Genomic DNA, 24,125 nt, shown 5'->3' with positions numbered 1-24,125 from the left:
TATGGATCTACAACAATTACTGCTGTCAGTATCACAAATCACAGATGTGTCCTTGTCAAAGTAGGAAGTGTATCTAGGAAACAGATTGAAGCAAAGACTTGTTCTCCCCAGGAATCTCTCAGCATGTCAACTGATTGTAGCTGAGAACTATTCCTATTGCACTATTACTATTGCCTGAGGCAAAGTCATTCAGTCCTCGTACAGGCAGCAATATAATTGCAATGAAAATTAATTAACAAATGTTTGGAGGGTCAGGTTGTTCACCTTTCTAAGTGTATCCCCAGTATTTGCTGACAGAATAGAAGACTCTTGAGTAGGATCATGCCACCTTCTCACAATTGTTAACTTCAGAAGAAAGCGTTGTAATTTGCAGGATTCTATGAACACTTGAAGTCAAGACTGACTTCCCCTCCCCCCCCCCCCCCCCCCCCCCAGTACAAATATCAAAAGCTCATTGCATTGAAGATTTCCTGCAACTTTCCGCCAGTGTCTCATTAACTCAATTGAGTTTTATAAATAAGTAATAAAGAGGATTGATGAGGGTTGAACGCTGGACATGATCTATATGGATTTCAGTGAGGCGTTCAACATGGTTCCTGATGGTTGACTGGTTAGCAAATTTGATCTAACAGAATACAGGGAGAACTAGCCATTTGGATACAGAACTGGGATCGAAGGTAGAAGACCAGAGGGTGGTGGTGGAGGGTTGCTTTTCAGTTTGGAGGTTTGTGACCAGCGGTGTGCCACGAGAATCTGTGCTGAGTCCACTGCTTTTCATCATTTATATAAACAATTTGGATGTGAACATAGTTGTATAGTTAGTAAGTTTGCTGATGATACCAAAATTAGAGGTGTAGTGGACAGTGAAGAAGCTTACCTCAGAGTACAACAGGATTTGATCAGATGGGCCAATAGGCTGAGGAGTGGCAGATGGAGGTTAATTTAGATAAATGTGAGGTGCTGCATTATGGAAAGGCATATCAGGGCAGGACTTATACACTTAACAGTAAGGTCCTGGGGAGTGTTGCTGAACAAAGAGACCTTGGAGTTCTGGCTCATAGTTCCTTGAAACTGGAGTCGCAGGTAGATAGGATAGTGAAGAAGACATTTGGTATGCTTTCTTCTATTGGTCAGAGCATTGAGTATAGGAGTTGAGAAGTCATGTCTCTGCTGTTCAGGACTTTGGTTAGGTGAGTATTGGAATACTGGATGTAATTCTGGTCTCCCTGCTGTAGGAAGGATTTTGTGAAACTTAGAAGAGTTCAGAGAAGATTTACAAGGATGTTGCCAGGGTTGGAGGATTTGAGCTACAAAGAGAGACTGAATAGGCTGGGGCTATTTCCCTGGAGTGTTAGAGGCTGATGGGTGACCTTATAGAGGTTTATAAAATCATGAGGGGTGTGAATAGGGTGAATAACCAAGGTCTTTTCCCCGGAGTAGGCAAATCCAAAACTAGAGAGCATAGGTTTAAGGTGAGAGAAGAAGTATTTAAAAGGGACCGAAGGTGCAACTTTTTCACACAGAGGGTGGTCTGTGTGTGGAATGAGCTGCCGGACGAAGTGATGAAGTTACAACATTTAAAAGGCATCTGGATGGGTATATAAATAGGAAGGGTTTGCAGGGATATGGGCCAAATGCTGGCAAATGGGGCTAGATTTATTTAGGATATCTGGTCAGCATGGACGAGTTGGACTCTGACTTGATTATGTCTCTGAATTGATTAATACACTAGTCTGCTCTAGAATATTGAAGAAGACTGAAGAAACTAGTTATTTTTCCCCATTCTATAACTGATTTAATTTTAACAGATAAAAAGGACGTGCAGCTCATGATGAACATGTTCATTCTTGTCTGTATTTAACTATTTCAAAGAACTGAGAATGTGTTTAAGAAATGTGCTGTAGATAACAATCTGGGTGATAACTAGGAAGTATGCTATTCTGATTAAAAATGATAGGTAATAAAATGAGTTTTTATCTAGTGTCAATGGTTTTATCTGTGTGAACTTTAATCTATAAATTCTCATTAGTCTCCCTTTAAATCATGGCCTCTTATGACATTAAAATTATAACTTAATAACCATTCTTGCACCTGTGGACTCTACTAGAAGTTGCAGATGATGCTAAGCTTCTATTTAAAACTGTCAATGATTTATCCTATTAGTGACAATGGATAGTCTTGATTAAAGCTCGGACATTCAAAAAAAATTTTATTCCGTCCAACATTCACATTATTTTTCTTGCCACTGTCTGGACCTATAAGGCCTGTGAACATCAGCAACACGCACAGATCTGATATGCAATATATATTTGATCATTTTGATCTGCACAAAGCCCCCTGCTTCTTTTGTAGGCAAAAGTAAGAGGTTCAAGGACCTACTAATTCTGTGTTCAGCAGAGAAAGGTTGAAGGAGAGTCATGGAGCCAAGCACTATTAGGTCATTGGAAATCATTCAGTTTTCCTGACTTTTTGACATTGCTTTTTAATGCAAATGCCATGAAAAAGTATTTTTATTTTCACACCATTTACCAAATTTTATTCTGCATTTACAGAGCAAACAAACCTGACTAGCTGTTTGGATATAGCAATTACAAATATCATTTCAACGCACTGAAAATTATTCAGTCCAGTTGCTGTCAATAAACTGAAAAATAGCAATATGCGCAATCAAATTAGAAATTGCTGACTCATCTATTAGTCATTTCACAATTCCACGGTAGTAATAGCGTTGAGTTCAGTGAGTTTTTTCAGAAATCATCAATGATGATTCATGAATTTTCTGATACTGGTTAAGATTAAAACAGTCAGAAGTGCTTAAATTTAGTTCCTTAGAAAAGTGTTGAAATTTATTTTTAAAGTGACCGGTTTATCTATTATCATTTGGCTTTTATATTTTTAATAAAATGTCTCTAACCGTACACTGAGCGGAGGCTTGCTAAAGCTGTTGTTTGTTCCTCAATTTATGTTGAGTTTGGCTGCAGCATGATTTTTTTTTATTTAGATAGAATTTAAATGCATCGTTAAAAATGTTTAGAAACTGCTTACAAATCACATATTCCACTCTTGCTTGATCAGTTTTGAAAATAATTTGTGGAATGAGACATTAGGGAAGAAGCAAATATGCTTCATCAGAGTTTTTAAAAATGAATTCCTATTTTATGTATGAATCCCTCTACATACCTGCTCATGTGTTCATTTCATCTCTACTTTTGTTTTGATAAGGTAACAAATCCAGCTTCAGGCTTTTGTTCTGTGATATAATTACTCTACATTTAAATAGTAATGCTTGCTTGGTTTGTATTTTCATATTGAAAAAAAGTAGACCAATCAACTCTTTGTTGTAGCTCTGATTAAATTCATAAGAATCCTGCAATTTGTATTCATTTATTTAAAATTAACTTGAGCTATTTTGTGATATGAAGTCTTATGATCATGCTGGAAATTGTTTTGTGAAATTTGTTCACCAAATGATCGATACATATTATGGAAAAATGAAAAAGAACAAAGACTCGTACAATTTTGGCGAGGAATCAGTCTTGAGTATTGAATAGGCCTTTACAAGAGACATTGATTGAAAGTCGATGTAGATAAACAGAATGCTGAAGTTAACTTCAATTAGTTAGAAACCTGTTGTTGAGCAACAGAACTCGTGATTTTAGAATGAGTTACTCCAGCCTTTTGATATGTAACATCTATGTCCATTTTAGCTGTCCTAATCAATATTGCTTGCAGACAAATTAATTGATTACCTGCAAAGAAAGTGATGCGTCAAGGTTATATTATTTCAAGTAAGGGCAGCAAATGCATGGGAACCCACCACCTGCAAGATCTCTTTCAAGCTACACAACATCCTGATGAGAACCATATTTCTGGTTCTTCAATGTAATTGGGTCAAAAATCTTGGAGCCCTCCTCCTAATAGCACTGTGACTGTCCATGAAAATGGTGCATGTACAGTGATGTCCCATTGTACCAGAAACTATCACAAAATGTATAAAATCTCAATGAACCCCCCAAAATGGCCAGTTTGCCTGATTGACTGCTACTCAGGACAAAAGCAAGTCAGACAAAAACAGCATTAAAAAATGAAGATATTGTAACATATTCATCTTTAACGAGAGAAGTAAACAGAAAAGATTTTTAATTTTTGCAACCTGTCTCTTCTACTCTGCTGATCTTGGCACTTACAACTTTTTAACACATTTGAACCAGTCAGAGGACTCATGTCAGGTAGAATTTCCTTCACCCAGAAGATTCTCTGTGACATTCCGTTTCATATTCTCCCTCCTACTGCTTCCAACAACCAACATTGTATTATTGCAAAGTTCAACAATATGCAACACTTGATTTAAAAGTTGCAAACTTCCTTGGTATTCCACTTATAACAGTCAACTTCCATTTCAGCTGACAGTGCCAAAAATGATAAAGCATGGTCTCATAAAGGTTCAAGGAGGCAGCTCACCATCTCTTGACATCAATCATTGGGGAAAATGCTGCAATCTACCATTTTGGAAATCTCAACAAAGGCAATCATAGGATCAGACAAAGTTTACATAGTTTTACGAAAGGAAAATTTTATTTGACACATGTATTAGAGCTTTTGAGGAAATAATTAATAAGATAGATTAAAGGTTGCCAGCAAATGTATTATGCTTAAAAGGTAGTCACTAAAATACCACACAAAAGATTAGAACTCTTGAATTTGAGGGTAATATATTAGCATGGATAGAGCAATGGTTAATGAATATTAAACAAACAATAGGGATAAATGGGGCATTTTCTAGTTAACTGACTGAGATTATTGGAACAGTAACTGAATCAATATTGGAGATTTAGTTACTTATCTCTTAATGATCGTTTTCTTGTCCAGGTTTGTTGAAGATAGAAAGCTAGCTGGAGATGCAAGCTGCAAGGAGGACACAAAAAGCCTGCAAAGAAATGTAGACAGATTAGTTGGTGAATAACAAATTTGCAGATGAAGTATAAATTGAGGAATTGAGGTTATTTACTTTGATATGATACTGATGCTTTGCTGATGTTCAAGAGACCTAGATGTGTTTGCCTGTGAAGACAAAGTTAACACATTGTTGCAGCAAGCCATTAGTAAGACAGATGTCATGTTAGCCTTAGTTGCTAGTGCATTGCAGGAGGAGAATAAGGAAATCTTTGTGCTATTATACAGGGCTAAGTTGAGACTTTACCCTAGAGAACTGAGTACATTTTTGGTCTCCATATCTAGGAAAGGTCACACTTGCATCTGAGGTGATTCAGCAAAGCTTCATTAAATTAGTTCATGAGGTAAATGGGTTGTTCTATGATGAAAGGCTGTGGAAAACTGGCCTATACTTGAGAGAGCAGAAGAATAAGAAGCGATATTGCTGAAACATGTAAGGACCTGAAGGCGAGTGGCCGTGTGGATACTTCCAGGCTATGTCCTTTTGTTGGGGAATCTAGGGACGTAGCCACAGGATGAAGGGCCAATTTATTTTAATGTGAGGAAAAAGACTTGTGACTCTGGTATTCTATATCGCAAAGGATGGTGCATGCTCCATTATTGAATATGTTTAAGGCTGAGATGAACTAAAAATCTATTTCTCATGAAATCAAAGGGAAGTGGGAACAGATGGGAATTAGAGTTAAAGCCAAAAATCAGCTCCGATCATATTGCATGGCAGAGCAGACTTGATGGCTAGTACAGTCTACTTCAGCTCCTATTTCTTCTGTTGTATCATCATAAAAGGTGGCTGGCCTATTGGCCCATTGCTCTTTGAAAAGGTTATGTTATTTCCCCATAACCTGTAACTTTTTACCCTTCAGCTATTTATCCAATTATCTCTACATATTGTTTTTGAACCTGGTACCCACATATTTTCAACCAATGCAATCCATTCACATCGTTGCATAAAAATACTTCCTAATATCACTTCATATTTTGCTGCCAGTTATCGTAAGTATGCATCCTTTGATTACCAAACCAAGAGAAATTATGACATAGGTGAAGCCATTCAGCCCATTGAGTTTGCTGTCCACAGTGCACTATATGTTTTAACAGTTTGTCAAGTCAAACTTCTTGTCAAATGCCTGTTGAAACTCCAGATACAGAAAACTAACTTTCCTTGCTAACGCTGGTCAGTGCTTCGGCAAAGAACTCTATAATGTCAAGGCCACCAAGGTCAGGTACAATTTATTTCCTGTAAGATATCTACTTTGCAAATGTTTTCTGTATTTTTTAACTTTGAAGGTTATACTATTTATAAATGTGGGTATTTACCAATATTGGTAAGACAAAACATGGTGGCAGAGGACCAAGATTGTTTAGTAACCTACCAAAAGAGTTTCTGCCAAATTCATGATTCCTTGATCTTTCATCAGAGAACAGCAAAAAACATTATTCTACATCAGTAATATGGATGAAAGGTCAGTGAATTTTGATATGTCCAGCAACCAAACTGTGAAGAGGAAAGGCGTTCAAAAATTGTCATAGTGACAACCAGAGGATATGAGAGGACAAAATTCATGGCTTGTCTAGCCAATGGAATGAAATTAAAGCCTATCGATACATTTGTAAGTAACAGCATACTGAAAATAAAGTTCCCTACAGGAAATTTTTGTGTTTATAAAAAGTTCAGATGAATGAGGATGGAATTAAATTATGGTCATTCGTATGTGGAATAGTGACCCAGTGGCCTACATAAATATAGCCTATTAGAGTGGGACGTGTTCAGATCTCACATAGGATGAACAGGCGCCTGCAAAACAAAATACACTCATTGCAGTTATGTAAACTGTGCGATGTCTGCAGTTCACCATGGATGTGTACCTCAACAAATTATTCAAGGATCATGATTATGTTAAATGGAAAAGTTGAGTAGATGATGGAGAAAAAACCTTCCCCAGAGTGTGGAAAAATGCTTGTTATCCCATTTGATGTTTTGTCTGGTCCCACAATCAAATTATGGGATGCTGTTAGTGTACAAAACTGTCATCAGTTCACTTCAAAAATATGGAACATCCAATGTGATGTTTAGAGAAAAAAATGATTTCTGGAGACAGAATTCTGAATCTGAACATTCCAGAAATGGAATCACCACAATGATGCCAAAATGACTCCAATTGAATTTTGAGTAACTCTCTTTGCAGCAAATGCTGAAAATAATGAATTTGACTAGTTTCAAAACACTTACATTTTGGTTAATGTCATGGACAGATGCCAGATATTTTAAAAAATATCTTCCTTTCTCTCCTGCTGTGCACTCTGTCTTTGCAAGACACTCAACAAGACTATGTTCAAGTATTTTTTTACAAGGTAGGGTTTATTCACACATACGGAGTCATTTAGCACAGAAACAGACCCTTCAGTCCAACTTATCCATGCTGACCAGACATTCCAATCTAATCTAGTCCCATTTTCCAGCATTTGGCCCATTTCCCTGTAAACCTTTCCTATTCATTCACCCATCCAGATGCTTTTTAAATGTTGTAATTGTACCCATCTCCATCACTTTCTATGACAGCTAATTCCATGCACATATGGTTCTGTACATGAAAAAGTTAGCCCTCCAGTCCTTTTTTAAATCTTTCCCCTCTCACCTTAAACCCATGTCCTCTAGTTTTGGGTTCTCCCACCCAAGGGAAAAGACTTTAACTATTCATCTTATTTATTCCCTTCGTGGTTTTATATACCCCTATAAGATCAGCCCTTCGTCTCTGGTGCTCTGGGGGAAAAATAACTTCAGCCTATTTAGCCTTTCCCAACATCTCAAACCTCCAGTCCCGGCAACATCCTTGTTAATATTTTCTGCTCCCTCTCAAGTTTAACAGAATTCTTCCTGTAGAAAGACAACCAGAATTGTATGCAGTATTCCAAAAGTAGCCTCCCCAATGTCCTGTACAACAGCATCATGGCAACCTTCATTGGAAAGCGTGACAAATGCCACTGTCACCATACTGTCTACCTGCAACTCCACTTACAAGGAATTATGCACCTGTACCCCAGGTCTGTTTGTTTGGCAGCAGTCCCCAGGGCCTTACCCTCGCATTTGTCTAAATTAAACTCCATCTGCCATTCCTCAGTCCATTGGCCCATCTGATCAAAGTCCTCAGAGTTGTACTCTGAGGTAACCTTCTTGTCCATTACACCACCTATTATTGTAATCCTCTGCAAATTTACTAATCATACCTCCTACATTCACATCCAAATCATTTATATAAATGACGAAAAGCAATGGACCCAGTAGCACACCACTGGTCACTGACCTCCAGTCCCTCCACACCAACCTCTGTCACCTACCTTCAAGCTAATTTTGCATGCAATTGGCTAGCTCCCCAAATACCATATGATCTAACCTTACTACCTAGTTTATGTGCAGCACCTTGCCAAACACTTTGCTAAAGTCCATACAGATAACGTCTACTGCTCTGCCTTCATCAATCTTCTCTGTCACCTCTTCAAAAACCTCAAACAAGTTAGTGAGACATGATTTTGCATGCACAAAGCCATGCTGACTATCTCTAATCATGCTTTTCAATCCATGTAAATTCTGTCTCTCAGAAACCCTTCCAACAACTTATCCACCACTGGCATGACGCTCACCAGTCTATAGTTCCCTAGCTTTTTTTACAGCCTTTCTTAAATAATGGTGCCACATTAGTCAAACCCTATTCTTCCAGCACCTCACCTGTGGCAATTGATGATACAAATGCCTCAGTAAGGAGCCCAGCAATCTTTTTCTAGCTTCCCACATAGTTCTGGGAAATGCCTGATTGTGTCCCAGGGACTTCACTACATTTATGTCTCTTAAGACCTCCAGAACCAATTCTTCTATAAAATGGACACTTTTCAACATAGCACTATGTATTTCTCAAAGTTGTCGAGCTTCCATTTCTTTTCTGCAGTAAATACTGATGCGAAATAGTCATTTAGTTTTTCTGGGGAGGATAAATGCTCGCAACACAGATATATGGAGAGATAAGATTGAAAAAAGTAAAGAGATTATTCAAATAATATCAAATTAGGTGCAAAAAAAAAGATAAAGGATGCCAAATTACCAATGTCTGAGGTTTTAAAGATGGAGTTCAAAGTTTGTGTCAGTTAGCTGGAATTTCTTTGTGGGGTGGTTAGTTGGCCAGGTAACAGCTGAGGGGTTTATAAGCAGTTTCTTCTCTTTAAAAATCTCATCAAATGTCTTCTGAGAATGTTGTGCCAAATTGCAACTTCGACTTTGCTATTTTGATGAAAGAAAATATACATTGTTGGCTGCTTTTTTGCAGGCCAGAAGCTTTTCCTTTGTACTCCAGACATAGAGGTGTTGATTCAATAGATATGTGAAGCAACGCTGACCCCTGAACTGCCTCCTGTTTCAAAACCATAAAATTGAAAAAGGCATTTGGGTTCAATACTCATGATTTGGAGATGCCAGTGTTGGATTGGGGTGTACAAAGTTTAAAAAAATCAAACAACACCACGTTATGGTCCAACAGGTTTAATTGGAAGTACGCTAGCTTTCGGAGCGCTGCTCCTTTATCAGGTGATAGTCACTATCACCTGATGAGGGAACAGTGCTTCGAAAGCTAATGTGTTTCCAATTAAACCTGTTGGACTATAACCTGGGATTCAATACTGTGGGAGTCATGTGATTTCTGGGTGGCATTGGGATGGAAAAAGATCTAGAGGCAAGGGCTCGTTGCAGATTGAGAGGTGTCTGTGGTCCATTCCAGGGCCTGAGTCAATCGTGATGTCTTGTAAGAAATTGCAATTATGTCAGTGTTTCTTTCAGTTAATAATTTCTGTAGCCAATTATAACACAATAGTTACAATTTCAGACCCATTAAGAGATACCTGGGTGTTGATTGTCTGGCTGACATTGAATTCAGAAATGGTTCTGAAATAGTATTGCTAACTCCAGTCACACAATTATAGTTGACAGCTTTTTGTGCTGTTTACTTGTTTTTAAAATTGTGTGTGTGTGTGTGTGTGTGTGTGTGTGTATTTATACAACAATTCATTGTTACTCTGCACATAATATTAAGATATTCTTGTGTAGTTTATTCAATAAACCATGCCACATTAATTTAGCATGAATTGCCCATGTTTTTATTTTACTATTTCAAGATTGTGGCCATCCACAATTTATACTTGTTATCTAAGTCAACAGCTGTTTTTGGAGTAATTTTGCGAAGCTTCAAACACTTTACGATAGCTATAATGTATGTTGCATGCGATGTAATTGCTGCTTTTCCCATCTCATAGAATATCATCAATGCCATTCTTGAATTACCAACAATTTGAAACTCGGAAGTCAGCAAGGTTTGAAAAGCATGGAGAGAGTTCTGCAGACCAGAAAAGATCAGGGAAGGTGGGGAAAAGCTTGCAGGGGCACAAGGAAGTCATGAGAAGCTGTGAAGTGTGGGGTCAGATGGGGGAGGAGCTTTGGGTTCTGACAGTTGGGAGACATTTACATGGTGGATTGGGTGGAGGGGAAGGACCTGTTAATTCCTACACATAAGCAGTCCTCAAAAGGCGCTTAACTGGGTCAATCATGAATCTCTTAGATTCATTAGATCCCAGGTTTTGCTCAGGTCCAGGAATGTTGGTCAACTAGCATTAGTATTTTCAACGTGGCAGATATATCGAAATGTCAGAAAGTACATTTTGAAGTGAAAAGAATTAAAGTGACAGAGTTACCATCTTAGTGTTACATATAGTTCCCAGTCAATGAAAGGTCTGGAATAATGGACATAATGTTATATCGAAGAGATTTTGGACACAACAAAAGAGAAATCTTTGCACAGGGTTGTGAGGCTGTAGCTTACACACTAGCCATATTAGTGATTAAATTTAGCCATAAGTTAGATGGATGGGTTAAAGAACAGGGAATAAAGACCACAGAAGCAGGAAGAGCCCATGAGGTTGGAACAACTTGTATGACGAATAAATCAGCACGTAAATTGCATAAATATAACCCTGATAATCTTTCAAAGCCGGTCTGTTACTTCTGAAATAACGACCCCAAAATGCTTGACTTGTGCTCCACCCAAAAGCACTAAGTTCACATTGCAAATATGGCATCCAGTATGATATTTTTGGCACAGCAACAAATTGTAAGCACATTATCTGCAAATGTGGAAAAAAAAAAATCCCAAGGTCTTTAAAAACAAGGCAATGTTGACATTGATTTGAAATGGAGCTGCTTCTCTTGAATTTTCTACATTGTTCTTTTGGGCTACAAATAGATGACAAATAAGACTTTTCATTACACACAGGTATGTTATCCATAGAATCTTTGCCTAAGTCAAAGGGAGCTGGACAGGATACATATTGATCTTCGCAAAGCCATCAGGGCTGCCAAGAGATATTACCAGACTAAACTAGAGTCCCAGACTAATCATAAGAAAACGCTTTGACTATGGCAAGGCTTACATGATATAATGGACTACAAAACAAATTCGAATAGAATTGTGAGCAACAATGCATCCCTCCCTGATGATGCTCATTTTGAACAGAATGTCAGTAAAATGATGTCACCTGCCCCAATAGCCTCGGGTGCACCTGTATCAACAGTCATCACCGCAGCTGTCAGATCGGCCTTCTTGAGGGTGAATTCACTGAAAGCGACTGCCCAGAGTCCCTGGCCATGCACTCAGATCCTATGCAGACCAGCTGGCAGGAGCATTTGCAGACATCTTTAACCTCTCACTACTCCAATGAGAGACTTCCACTTACTTCAAGACGACCACTATCATTCCAGTGCTAAAGAAAATTCAGACAATGTGTCTTAATGACTGCTACCCAATTGCTTAAACATCCATCATTTTAAAGTGCTTCAAGAGTTTAATAATGACACACACTAACTCCAGTTTCCAAGATTTTCTTGATCCACTACAATTTGCCTACTGTCACTACAGTTTGTAGATGCCATCTCCCTAGCCCTAAAATCATCCTTGGAAAATTTGAATAACAAGAACACCTATGTCACACTCCTATTTATTGACTTTAGCTCTGGCCTCAACACCATAATTCCAATAGAATTAATCACCAAACTCCAAGACCTAGGAGCCTTCTCACCCCTCTGCAACCGGATCCTCGAATTCCTAACTCGCAGACCGCAGTCACTAAGGATAGATGACAATACGTCCTCCGTGATAATCTTCAATACCAGTACCCTGCAAGGTTACATACTCAGCCCATTAATATACTCGTTACATACTCACCACTGTGTGACCAAGTTCCACTCTAACTCTATTTACGAATTTACTGAATTCGCCACCATAGTGGATTGGATCTCAAACAACAGAGACAGAAATAAATAGAGTTCTTAGTGGCATGGTGTAAAGACAACAATCTGACCCTCAATGTGAGCAAAATGAAGGAGCTGGTCATTGATTTCAGGAAACTGAGTGGAGGACATACCCCTGTCTGTATCAGCCCTGAGGTGGAGATGGTCAAGAGCTTCAAGTTCCCAGGAGTAAATATCACCAATGGTATTCTGGTCCATCCACTTCAAAACAACCATCAAGAAAGCACGCCGATGCCTCCAATTTCTTAGAAGGCTAAGGAAATTTGGCATCATACAGAGTATCCTATCCAGATGTATCACAGCTTGGTATGGCAACTGCACTACCCAAGACTGCAAGAAATTAGAGTTGTGAATACAAACCAGTCTATCATGAAACCACCCTTCCTTCCATTGACTCTGTCAATAGTTCTCACTGCCTCACGAAAGCAGCAATGTAGTCAAAGATCCCTCTCTTCCACTTTCTTCCATTGGTCAGAAGATACAAAAGTTTGAAAGCACACACCAACAGATTTAAGAATAGCTGCTTCCCCACTGTTATCAGACCAATGAACAAACCTCTCATACACAAGAGTTGATCTTTCTCTGACCTTCTCTTTTAGCTGCAACACTATATTCTGTGTTTAGAAGCAAATTGACTTACTAATGATGGCATATTTTGTATGGGGGAGGCTGTGCCTCACTCAATTGATTTAATTTTTGAGAATTCGATGAACAAAGAAAATTACAGCACAGGAACAGACCCTTTGACCCTCCAAGTCTGCATCAATCCAGATTCTCTATCTAAACCTATCACCTATTTTCCAAGGATCTGTATCTCTCTGCTCCCTGCCCATTCATGTATCTATCTAGATACATCTTAAATGACTCTATCGTGCCCGCTCTACCACCTCTGGTGGCAACGTGTTCCAGGCACCCACCATCCTCTGCATAAAGAACTTTCCACTCATCTTCCTTAAACTTTTCCCCTCTCACTTTGAACTCATGACCGCTAGTAATTGAGTCCCCGACTCTGGGGGGGAAAGCTTCTTGCTATCCACCCTGTCTATACCTCTCATGATTTTGTAGACCTCAGTGAAGTCCCCCCTCAATCCCCATCTTTCTAGTGAAAATAATGCTAATCTACTCAACCTCTCCTCATAGCTAGCATTCTCCATATCAGGCAACATCCTGGTGAACCTCCTCTGTACCCTTTCCAAAGTATCCACATCCTTTTGATAATGTGGCAACCAGAACTGTGCAGTATTCTAAATGTGGCCGAACCCCAGTCTTATACAGCTGTAACATCACCTGCCAACTCTTTTACTCAATGCCCCATCTGATGAAGGAAAGCAAGCCACATGCCTTCTTGACCACTCTATCAACCTGCGTTGCCACCTTCAGGGTACAATGGATCTGAACACCCAGACCTCTCTGTACATCAATTTTACCTTTACCATTTGGTTCATTGTTGAATTGGATCTTCCAAAATGCTTCATCTTGCCCAATTGGACTCTATCTGCCATTTCTCTGCCCAGTTCTCCAATTTGTCTATATTCTGCTGTATTCTCTGACCGTCTCCTTCACTATTTGCTACTCCATCATTCTTAATGTCATCTGTAAACTTGCTAATCAGACCACCTACACCTTCCACCAGATTATTTATGTATATCACAAACAACAGTAATCCCAACATGAATCCCTGTGGAACACACACTTCTCCATTTTGAGAAACTGTCTTCCACTATTATTCTCTTGCTGCCCAGCCAGTTTTCTATCCATCTAGCTAGTACACCCTGGACTCCGTGCGACTTCACTTTCTCCATCAGCCTACCATGGGGACCCTTATCAAAAGCCTTACTGAAGTTCATGTATATGACATCTATAGCCCTTCCCTCATCAATCAAGTTTTCACTTTCTCAAAGAATTCTATTAAGTTGGTAAGATATGACCTTCCCTGCACAAAAACAATGTTGCCTTTCACTGATGAGCCCATTTTCTTCCAAATGAAGATAATCGATGAGGGAAAAGCGGTTGATGATCTCTACGTGGGCTACAGTAAAGCCTTTAACAAGGTCCCTCGTGGCAGACTGGTACAAAAGGTGAAGTTACATAGTATCAAAGGTGAGCTGGCAAGATGAATGCAGAACTAGCTTAGGCATAGAAGACAGAGGATGGTGGTGGAAGGATGGTTTTCAAATGGAGTGTTGTTACTGGCGATGTTCCACAGGGATCAGTGCTGGGACCTCTGCTGTTCGTGTTCTATGTAAATGATTTTGAGGAAAACATGGCTGGTCTAATGAGTAACTTTGCAGACAATGCAAAGTTTGGTGGAGTTGTGGATAGTGAGGAGGATTATCAGAAGATTCAGCAGGACATAGATCAGTTGGAGACATGGGCAGAAAAATGGCAGATGGCGTTTAATCTGGACAAATGTGAGGAGATGCATTTTGGAAAGTCAAGTACAGGTGGTAGTTATGCAGTGAATGACAGAACCGTTAGTAGTATTGGTATGCAGAGGGATCTGGGTGTACAGACCCACAAAATACTGAAAGTGGCAGCACAGGTAAATAAGGTCGTAAAAAAGGCCTATGGCATGCTCGCCTTCATTGGAAGGGGCATTAAGTCTAAGGAGAGGCAAGTTATGCTGTAGCTTTACAGAACTTTAGTTAGGCCACACTTGAAATGTTACGTATAGTTCTGGTCACCACACTATCAGATATGGATGCTTTGGTATGGAAAAGGTTGCCCAGGATGTTGCCTGGTATGGGGGGTTTTAACTCTGAAGAAAGATTGGATAGACTGGGGTTTTCTCAGTGTTTATGCAGGAGGTCAAGAGGCAACCTGATAGAACTTTGTAAGATTATGAATGGTATGGCTCGAGTGGAAAGTATAAGGCTTTTTCTTAGGATGGAGGGGTCAATTACTAGGGAACACAGGTTCAAGGTGCGAGGCGTTAGGGGAAAGTTTAAAAGAGATGTGCCAGGATTTTCATGCAAAGGGTGGTGAGTGCCTGGAGTGCGCTGCCAGTGGAGATGGTGGAAGCAGACACGATAGCAGCATCCATGAATAGGAAGGGAATAAAGGAATAAATCAACTAGACAAAAGTGAGGACTGCACATACTGGGAATACAGACTCTAAGTGAAGACAGTTTTAGTATGGAAGGGCAAAATGTATCAGCACAGACTTGGAGGGCGGATGGGCCTGTTCCTGTGCTGTATTGTTCTTTGTTCTGTTCTGTTATCCTGATGTACTTAAAATATGATTTGTCTGGTTAGCATGCAAAACAATGCTTTTCGCTAATCTTGAAACATGTGACAATAAATTAAATTTAATCAAATCAGTTAAAAATTAATCGATTGGATATGCAAAGTAACTGTGAAGCATAAAAAGTAAAATCGGAACCAATTTTGTTGTCTCTATTATGTAGAGTCTCTATTATGTTGAGTATCATCCCACCTCCACATTCCCGTCTAAATTTGGAGAGAAATATCTCACTGTAATTGTAACCTTACTTTTTTTTTTGTTACTTTATGCTGCAAATGTAGCTGTTAAAATCTGAAATTGAGCCTCCCTTTGCTTTTTCAGTTCAGAACTTGTCATGGTCTTAATGTGAATGTTGCTTTCATGGAGGCCTAGTAGTAAATTTCACTTACTTTGTTTAACCTTTAATTTGGAGTCCACTTTATATTCTCTTAACAATATTAGATATTGAAATTTTGTAGACTGGAATGTTGCATGTAGTACAAGTTCTTAACTTACTGTGTGGGCATCAAGAGTCTATGGAGGGTTAATAACAATGTTTGTAATTATAGGCCAAACATTTTAATTATTAGGCATACTGTGTGACATCATCTTGTACCTCCGAGTTGTCATGACAGAATTGAAAAAGCCAGATGGTGTGTGATTATAGTTAGTTCCTCCAAAATGTGTTTTAGAAGCAATTAAAATATTTGGACCACCTCCTCACGATCTGCTCATCTGTGAAGAGTTTTTTTTGTTCAGCTTCATCTGATGTAAAATGATAGCTCCTGACAAGAAATAAATGAAAGGTCAAAAGGGCTGTTAAGTGTCAACTTAGATTTTCAGGAAATTACAGATTTTGAGATATTTCTACTTAGATAAATGGGTTAGCTGAAAGGAAGTAGTAAGCTGTAATCCTTCACTGGGGGAATGTATTTGCATTTTAAAAGCTTCAGTGATTAAGAACAGATGGGTTGTTATCTGTCTGAAAAAAGTGTAGTCGGTTGTAAAAAAAAGGTTTTAAAATAACATGGAAGCTTTCAATCTCTCTCTGTGGAATGTTTTCTTTCTTAGAAGATATTACTGATTTTTTTGGGATGTAAAAGAAAACGTTGAGACTGAAAACATGATAGACTGGCAATGTTGCAACCACACTATCTGAAAACATTTGCAAGAGTGCTGCTTTCACCTCCTGCTAAATCATATGGATTTCCGTTTCAGCAGCACTAATAGCAGTCTAGATAGAAACTCTCTTGTTTGAAATACATTTCTCATCCATCAAGCTTCACAACCACCCCGAAACAGTTTGTGTTTTACAGTCCTCGACACATAATGAACAGATTATTTTAAACTTGCCTACAGAAATAATACACTTGCACAGTGAACTGCACAAACTTTTATTTTTGTTTCTACTTATAAGTCATATAATACATTATATATTAAACCTTTAACCTTTTACTTCTGGGAAGTGAATTCAAATCCAGTCCAGTTTAATGAAGTGAGGGTTTTTCCTTTTGCTCAAGTCATATGGTTTAAGCATTCTAAAACTGGGCCCCAGTAGGCATTGGCCCATTACACAAAAAAACTACCTCCTATTCAGCAAAGCTCATAATGTTACCAGTATAGAGTATACCATGTTTTATATGTAAATGGAGAAAATGTCATTCTTTTCCAGTAACTAGTTGCAAAGTAGAGGGAGTTAACTCCTCACTATTTGCAACTGGTATTGTTATTCAAATGGTAAATAATATAAAGTGCTTGAATACAATTTGCGATTTACCCCTAGGGGCCATTTTAATTATTGGTAACAATATAGAACAGATAAAAGTATATTGACCAATGCATGGCAGGTGGCCAATCCAATATTGCTGTTTTTTTGGCAATCACCAGGAGTCAAATTACCAATGTTTCTGCTCTCAATGATCAATTTACAGTTTGCAATTTTAGGCAATTTTGTTTAAAACTTTCTCCTCTTGCAGCAACACGCAAGCTTTTCTACTGGAAAATGTTCCATGCAATGATGCAAGCTGCAAGCCTGTGGGTCGAATGTTCAAGGTTCTTTGGGAGCTGTCCGATTTAAATGGAATTAAAAATGCTGTTGTTGCAACCTTCTTTGACATTTATGAAGATGTAAGTTCAAAATAGTGTTGCTAATTATCTTTTTCATATTATTTATTTGACTATCAATGTCAATCTTTTATAACTGCTAGTATTGGGAACTTTACTCATGTATGGTTGTGGCAACTACCTAGTAGGATAATGATTCTTGCAGATGAGGCATTCCTCCACATTCAGAATCAATTCCTGGTCTGTACAGACCTCACCTAGGATAGTGAATTAACAATATAAGGCTAGGAAGAGAATAAATTATTATAATTATTGTCTGGCGACCCTTGCCATACAATGCAGATTTTTGGATCTGAATGATGACCATTGGTAGTTTTAGCATCAATATACTTTGTCTGCTTTGAAATTGTTTGCAGAGTATGATGCAGCGCTATTCTACAAGATGAAAATGATGGTGACATTGAAGCAAAGGTGTTTGGAGGAGAAAACTGGGGAGATTCAATTTTTTGCCCATACTGCTTTAAATTATCCACTGTTCATCGTATTTTTAAACTAGCCTGTCACGAACAAATACCTAAAATTAGAACAGTGGTCACTGAGCGGCTTTAAAGACATGTAAAAGTGTGGGGTAACTTATAGTTTTAATAAAGCTGGCTGTTGTAGTCGCTGAAGGCAAGTAGCAGCGGAGACCAGGATTAGAACTGTAATCAGTCCTCAGATTCCAACCCCTAGATTCTAGTACTAGATAAGTAGAGATATTGTTACAGGAGGATGGTGGGATGAGGCCTAGGGAAGCGGGGAGAGAGGAATGGGGTCTTGATGGAGAGAGGGGCTAGGGTTGAGAGGAGCATCCACAGAGTACTAGGGCATGTGGAGATGTGCCTATCGGAAAGGAGTCATTTGAAGCAGGGTGTCCGTTCCTTCTTGAGGTCCAAATAGCATGACTTGTCAGGCATCCTTTTTTTCCCTCGTCTAAACTCCTGCACTAATATCCTCCTGCCAGCCTCAAAATTGAGGCCGTATTGAAAATGGGGGTGAAATAGTTCCAGAATGCCCATTGTGAGAAGGACGGGAGGGCTGGCCTTGTACCTGCCATCTCCCATAAAATTGCAGTTGGGGTGAATGAGCTGTCAACAGGAAATTCATTCAGAAAATGTTACAGTCCACCCCCACCTGGAAACCTGCCAGTGGAGGACTGTAAAACTCTGTCCTTAATCTCAATTCATGTTTGTACTCTGATTTTCCCAGGGTGGGCCCACCGGCTCTCCTCTGCTTGATCTTTTATGGAAAAGGGGATAACTCCCTATGTTATTCGGTCAGTTATCCGGGACTGACTGTGGCACTATTGGGCGAAAGTGAGGACTGCAGATGCTGGAGATCAGGGTCAAGACTGTGGCGCTGGAAAAGCACAGCTGGTCAGGCAGCATCCAAGGAACAGGAGAATCGATGTTTCAGGCATAAGCCCTTCATCAGGAGCCATGTAGCACCATTGGCTTGGCTGTAATAATGTTAGTGTAGTGGGCTAACCTGATTGTGCACACTTTCATATTCATAAAATATTAGTTAGCTTATGTGAAAAAGAAAGGGAGACATAGAAGAAGATTCTTCAAAATGTAATTTATTCAATGAGAATTTTTTTTTTGAAATTTAAAAACATTATTTAAAAATAAAAATACTGGAGATAGCATGTCAGGAATACACAAGACAGTTGCCCTTTCAGATATAAAGCTTTTTCTTATTTGTTGCATCACCTTAAAAATGTCACACTGCAAATCTTAGGTATCTGTAAATGATGAGTAACAGCAACAACAATTCTTATCTTCGAGTGAGAGCATTCCTCTGAAACTTGATGAATTATTACTACCTAGGAAGAAGATGGTAACAAGGATGACAGAATCCTGAAAATAGAGTAAAATATCATTAGAAGTGATGAGTATTTGTTGCTCAGCAGAACTAAACAAGAAGGTTTCTGCTGGTAAAGAGTCCTAATGTTAAAACTGAACAAATAACACACAAACCACAGCAATAACAGTGAGATCACTATAATTGAGATCAATCACTACAAAATGTATCCTTGTGCATGCAATTTGTTTTCCTCCAGAATCTTTGGTCTCATTGTCTTTCCATCCTATATTGGTGATGCGAGGACATTTCATTTTAACAATGCTTGACCAGATTGCCTTATATACTGGCTAAGAACTAATTCAAATGTGGTGCTGGAAAAGCACAGCAGGTCAAGCAGTATCCAAGGAGCAGAAAATTGACGTTTTGGGCAAAAGCCCTTCATCAGGAATCCTGATTAATCCTGATTTTGCCCGAAACGTCAATTTTCCTGGTCTTCAGATGCTGCCTGATCTATGCTTTTCCAGCACCACACTCTACTCTAATCTCCAGCATCTGCAGTCCTCACTTTCGCCTAAGAGTTAACTTGATTTTTTTGCATTAACTTGTCCCTAAAATACATTATTAGGTGTTGAAGTCCAAGAACTGTCACTATTCAACCCATAATAAGGTATTCATGGAACAAGCCTTTGAACTACCGGACTACTTGCCCAGCCTTTAATTTATATTAGGCTGTTTCAGCTATCTAGTTATTGACATAACCTCGCAATATGTGTATGAAAATCAGCATTGCTTCATTAATGAAACCTTAATTACTCTGTTTAGTCAGATCCAAAGTAATTTTGTGTGGTGAATTTGTACCTGCAGAGTTATATTGCACTTTCTCAAAAACTGCATACATTCATATCGAACTCTGAGCTCAAAAACTGCATGAATTTATGTAATTCACTTTTTAGTTTAAAATCAATCTAAACATCAGGTCATAGACAGAGAACACAGGGGGCTAGCACATTTAACATATTGTCTAGCTGTCACCATTGTTAACAGCTAACCCAAGAATGCAACTTTTTAAAAAAGGGTTTTGTGATTTACGCATGAAAGACGTGAAACTATCACTGTATTCTAACAGATGAAAGGCTTAACAGACAATCAATTTTTCAATGTATAATTTCAGTTACATCACACTGCAAATTTTTGCTATAAATTCTGTGTTACGATCGAGTCCTCCACAATCACCTGATGAAGGAACGTCACTCCGAAAGCTAGTGCGCTTCCAATTAAACCTGTTGGACTATAACCTGGTGTTGTGTGATTTTTAACTTTGTTGAATAACTGATTGCTACACCAATATGAAAATTGTTTTTAGTTAGTCACATTGCAAGGAATGATTTCTCTTATTTCTTGAAATATATCTAAATTTAAATATAATTATGCTTTAAATTGTTTAAATTAGTGCAGCTTTGATCAACAAAGTTTTGAATTGTGACAGTATATCCTGGGCCTCGGACTTGAGACAAAAAAAAAGGTCTGTCTAATTTGTCTTTCATACTAATCGCCACATGCCAGTTTACATGTCATATTAATCAACTTGCTTACTAATCACCCAAATTCTGCTTGCTTTTTTACCCTTCCCTATCAATTAATCTACAATAGATACAGACGTGAGATGGAGAAAACATCAGCGAGAAAGAGCTTTGGAAACCATAGACCAAAAGTCAGCAGTTTTCATTCAAGCATACTTTGCTTGCCAATTGCCACCTGTCATGTTTCAAAATATACATAGGAGATCCCAAAATGTTTGCTTAAAGGAATTGCCCAATTTGCATTTGAGTAAAGCAACATAGTTTGTTTCCATTGCCATGCTAATTGAATCTGCTCTACAGTTTGACCACTTATTGACTGAAATAATATTTCACAGATTAGTTTTGAACTTGTCCCCCTCAGGCATTTTTCTGGGCAAGTTGAAATAGCTTATCACAGTCTGCATTTTTCTCATCACATTAGATTCCTAAAAACAGCAATCGTATCATTTTTCAACCTCTATTCTGGTGAAAAGGTCCCCAATTTATAGAATTGCTGAGAATTCAATCCCTCCACCTCACTCATTCTGCTTGCTGTCTTCTGTATCATTTTAATAACTGCAATATCTTGTACATTGACAATCAGAACTATGCACAGTATTCTAAATATAGTGACACCAATGATTTATAAAGTAGAAAGATTGCCTCAATTTTTCTTTCAAATTTTAATATTAAAACCTTTGTTCCTATGAAAAGCACCTTATGTTTCTCTACATTGGGCTCAGACTGAGTAGCTGAAATTCAATTTCCAAGTATGTTCTAAGTAGCTTCTTAATTATCATGCTCAGCTTTGGAGTTTAATGGTTCCAATAATAAGGAACCTCATGGATTACTAATTAGACTGGAGAAGCTGGGGCTAATCTTGTAGAAGAGATGATTGAGAAGAAATTTCTTTTCAGAAGTCATGAGGGGTTTTGATTGAGTACAGAGATACAAACAGTTCCCATTAATGGAAGATTCAGTATTCAGTGGTAACTGATTAGGGTAATTTACAAAAGAAGCATTGGTGACATGAGGAATATTTTTTATTCAGCAAATGGTTAGGCTTTGGAATGCTGTGCCTGTGAACTTAATGGAAGCAGATTCAAATGGGGTCTTCAGAACAGACATGGATAATCATTCGAATTGGGAGAAAGAATTTGCGTTTCTGCAGAGAAAGGAAAGGGAAGTGGGACTTGTCAAATTTCTCTTCCAGAAAACTGGCATAGACATGATAGGCTGAATGGTCTCCTCCTGTACATAGTGTATGATTTTGTGCACATATCAGCTTCTTTACTGAACAGGATTTTTGAGTGGCGTTTTTTAACGTTAAAAAGTGCTATATCTTAATTTTCATGAAAGTTTATACGATTATACACTATAACATTATTTTTCATGTGTCAAATGTTTGTTATGACAGGGTATCTTGGACTTGCTGGTATTAAACAAAAATAAGGAAAATTCAGAATTCACCATCCATGCTTTGCGAAATAACTTTGATGCTGATGCTTATTTTGTAAAAGTAATTGGTAAGTAGACTGTCACATACTTTTTTATTTATTAAAATCATGCAATACTTCAAAAATTAGAAGATTACTTTAATAATCTAGTTCAAAAACAGTAGGAAACTGATGTTAGTTTCAGTAACTAAGGCAGTACTAATTTACTAATTATGGAAAGTTTAAACAAAGGAGTCCAATAACTATACTACTGGAATCCCCATCAACTTCTCTTCAAACTCCTCCACTGCTTGTTACTTGAATTTATTTTCCACTGTTGTCATGTTCTCAGTTGTCTGGTTTTGCTGGGAAATTTTATGAAATAGTTTATTGTTCTTTCGGAAAAGCAAAAGTTGTTGACATTCAAATTTTCCCCTAATCCCAATCAAGACTAATTTTCTATCCAGCTTTTATTTAGTGAGTCTGGATGCTGATTAATAATCAGCCCATTCATGTCCTCATCCCCATTGCACTTAGCCATTCTTCCAGTGTAGTTTTCATCTCCATTCCTTTCAATACAAGACATAAAGAATCAATTATGCCTAGTTCATGGATCTCATTTTCTGAAGTACGTAAGAGCAGAGTTGTGAAAGCTAACTATTCCAACATCATCCTGAAGTGACAAAGCAATACCTGGCTGGATTTTTGAACTGCAAAATGTCATCTTAAACTGGTCTCCCTTGTCTGCAGCACCTGCTTTTAAGACACTTTGCCAACTGAAATGTTTTGTAATCAATCAGTTCAGAGATATTATGACCTACCTCTCAAGCAGGTGGAACCTGAACCCAGCCTTCTATCAAGGTACTACCACTGCACCTGAAGAGCCCTTCAAAAATGTTTTATTTTTAATTTTGGCAGACATTTTGCTTTTATTAATGTACATTATCTAAACATTTATCATTTCATTTAAGTATGCCATTGCAACTGATTTGTGGCAGCATTGTTCTGCCTCAAGCAGTGGTCTGAACGCCAAACACATTTTAAAAGTTTTAAATCCATCTGTTTGGGGGCATTCTGACAAATTTCTAGAACAGATAGCACTTAAACCCGGGCCTTACTGCACCACAACAGACCCCTTCAGAGATTTTTTTTTTAATATTTGGAAGTGCTGCCACATACAACTAAGCAACTATCCTATCACAAAATCACCTGTAACAATTTTCATATTTAACCACCACCATTAAATCAAAGATTTTTTAAAAATTATATTCAGAAGTGCTCTTAAATACAGCTGAATGGTTTTATTTTCCCAACACCAAATCACATTGTATTTTTTTCATCTGTTAACTTCCACCAATAAATCATCTTTTTTTTTCAATTTGATTAATTTACAGGCAGAGCCCATTAAGACCACCAAAGGTGGTGGGCCTAAATCAAATTTGTATGAACACTTACAAATGTTTATAGATGTACTATAGAAAGCATTCTGTCTGGGTGCATCACAACATGGTATGGCAACTGCTTTTCCCAAGACTGAAAGAAACTACTGAGAGTTGTGAACACAGTCCAGTCCATCACACGAACCAGCCTCCCATTTATTGACTTGATCTGTACTTCTCACTGCATCAGGAAAGCAGCCAGTTTAATCAAAGACCGCACCCATTCCAGTTATACTCTCTTCCACCTTTTGTCAGGCAAAAAAA

The 24,125-nt window shown here is 38.2% G+C and overlaps 1 protein-coding gene across 1 annotated transcript in view; it reads left to right on the top strand.

Annotated features, from left to right (window-relative positions):
- The window catches only part of itfg1 (integrin alpha FG-GAP repeat containing 1), a 237,556-nt gene that overhangs the window by 140,092 nt on the left and 73,339 nt on the right, over positions 1-24,125 (top strand). The window contains exons 11-12 of the mRNA XM_043706920.2: positions 17,495-17,645; positions 22,404-22,512. Of these exons, the coding sequence (XP_043562855.2) occupies positions 17,495-17,645; positions 22,404-22,512 (260 nt within the window). The remainder of the gene's footprint in view (positions 1-17,494; positions 17,646-22,403; positions 22,513-24,125) is intronic.

Source organism: Chiloscyllium plagiosum, unplaced genomic scaffold (assembly GCF_037043375.1).
Source record: "Chiloscyllium plagiosum isolate Xiang-an unplaced genomic scaffold, Cpla_swu_hap1 HiC_scaffold_17, whole genome shotgun sequence".
Lineage (NCBI taxonomy): Eukaryota > Metazoa > Chordata > Chondrichthyes > Orectolobiformes > Hemiscylliidae > Chiloscyllium > Chiloscyllium plagiosum.
This window is presented reverse-complemented; position numbering and strand designations above follow the sequence as displayed.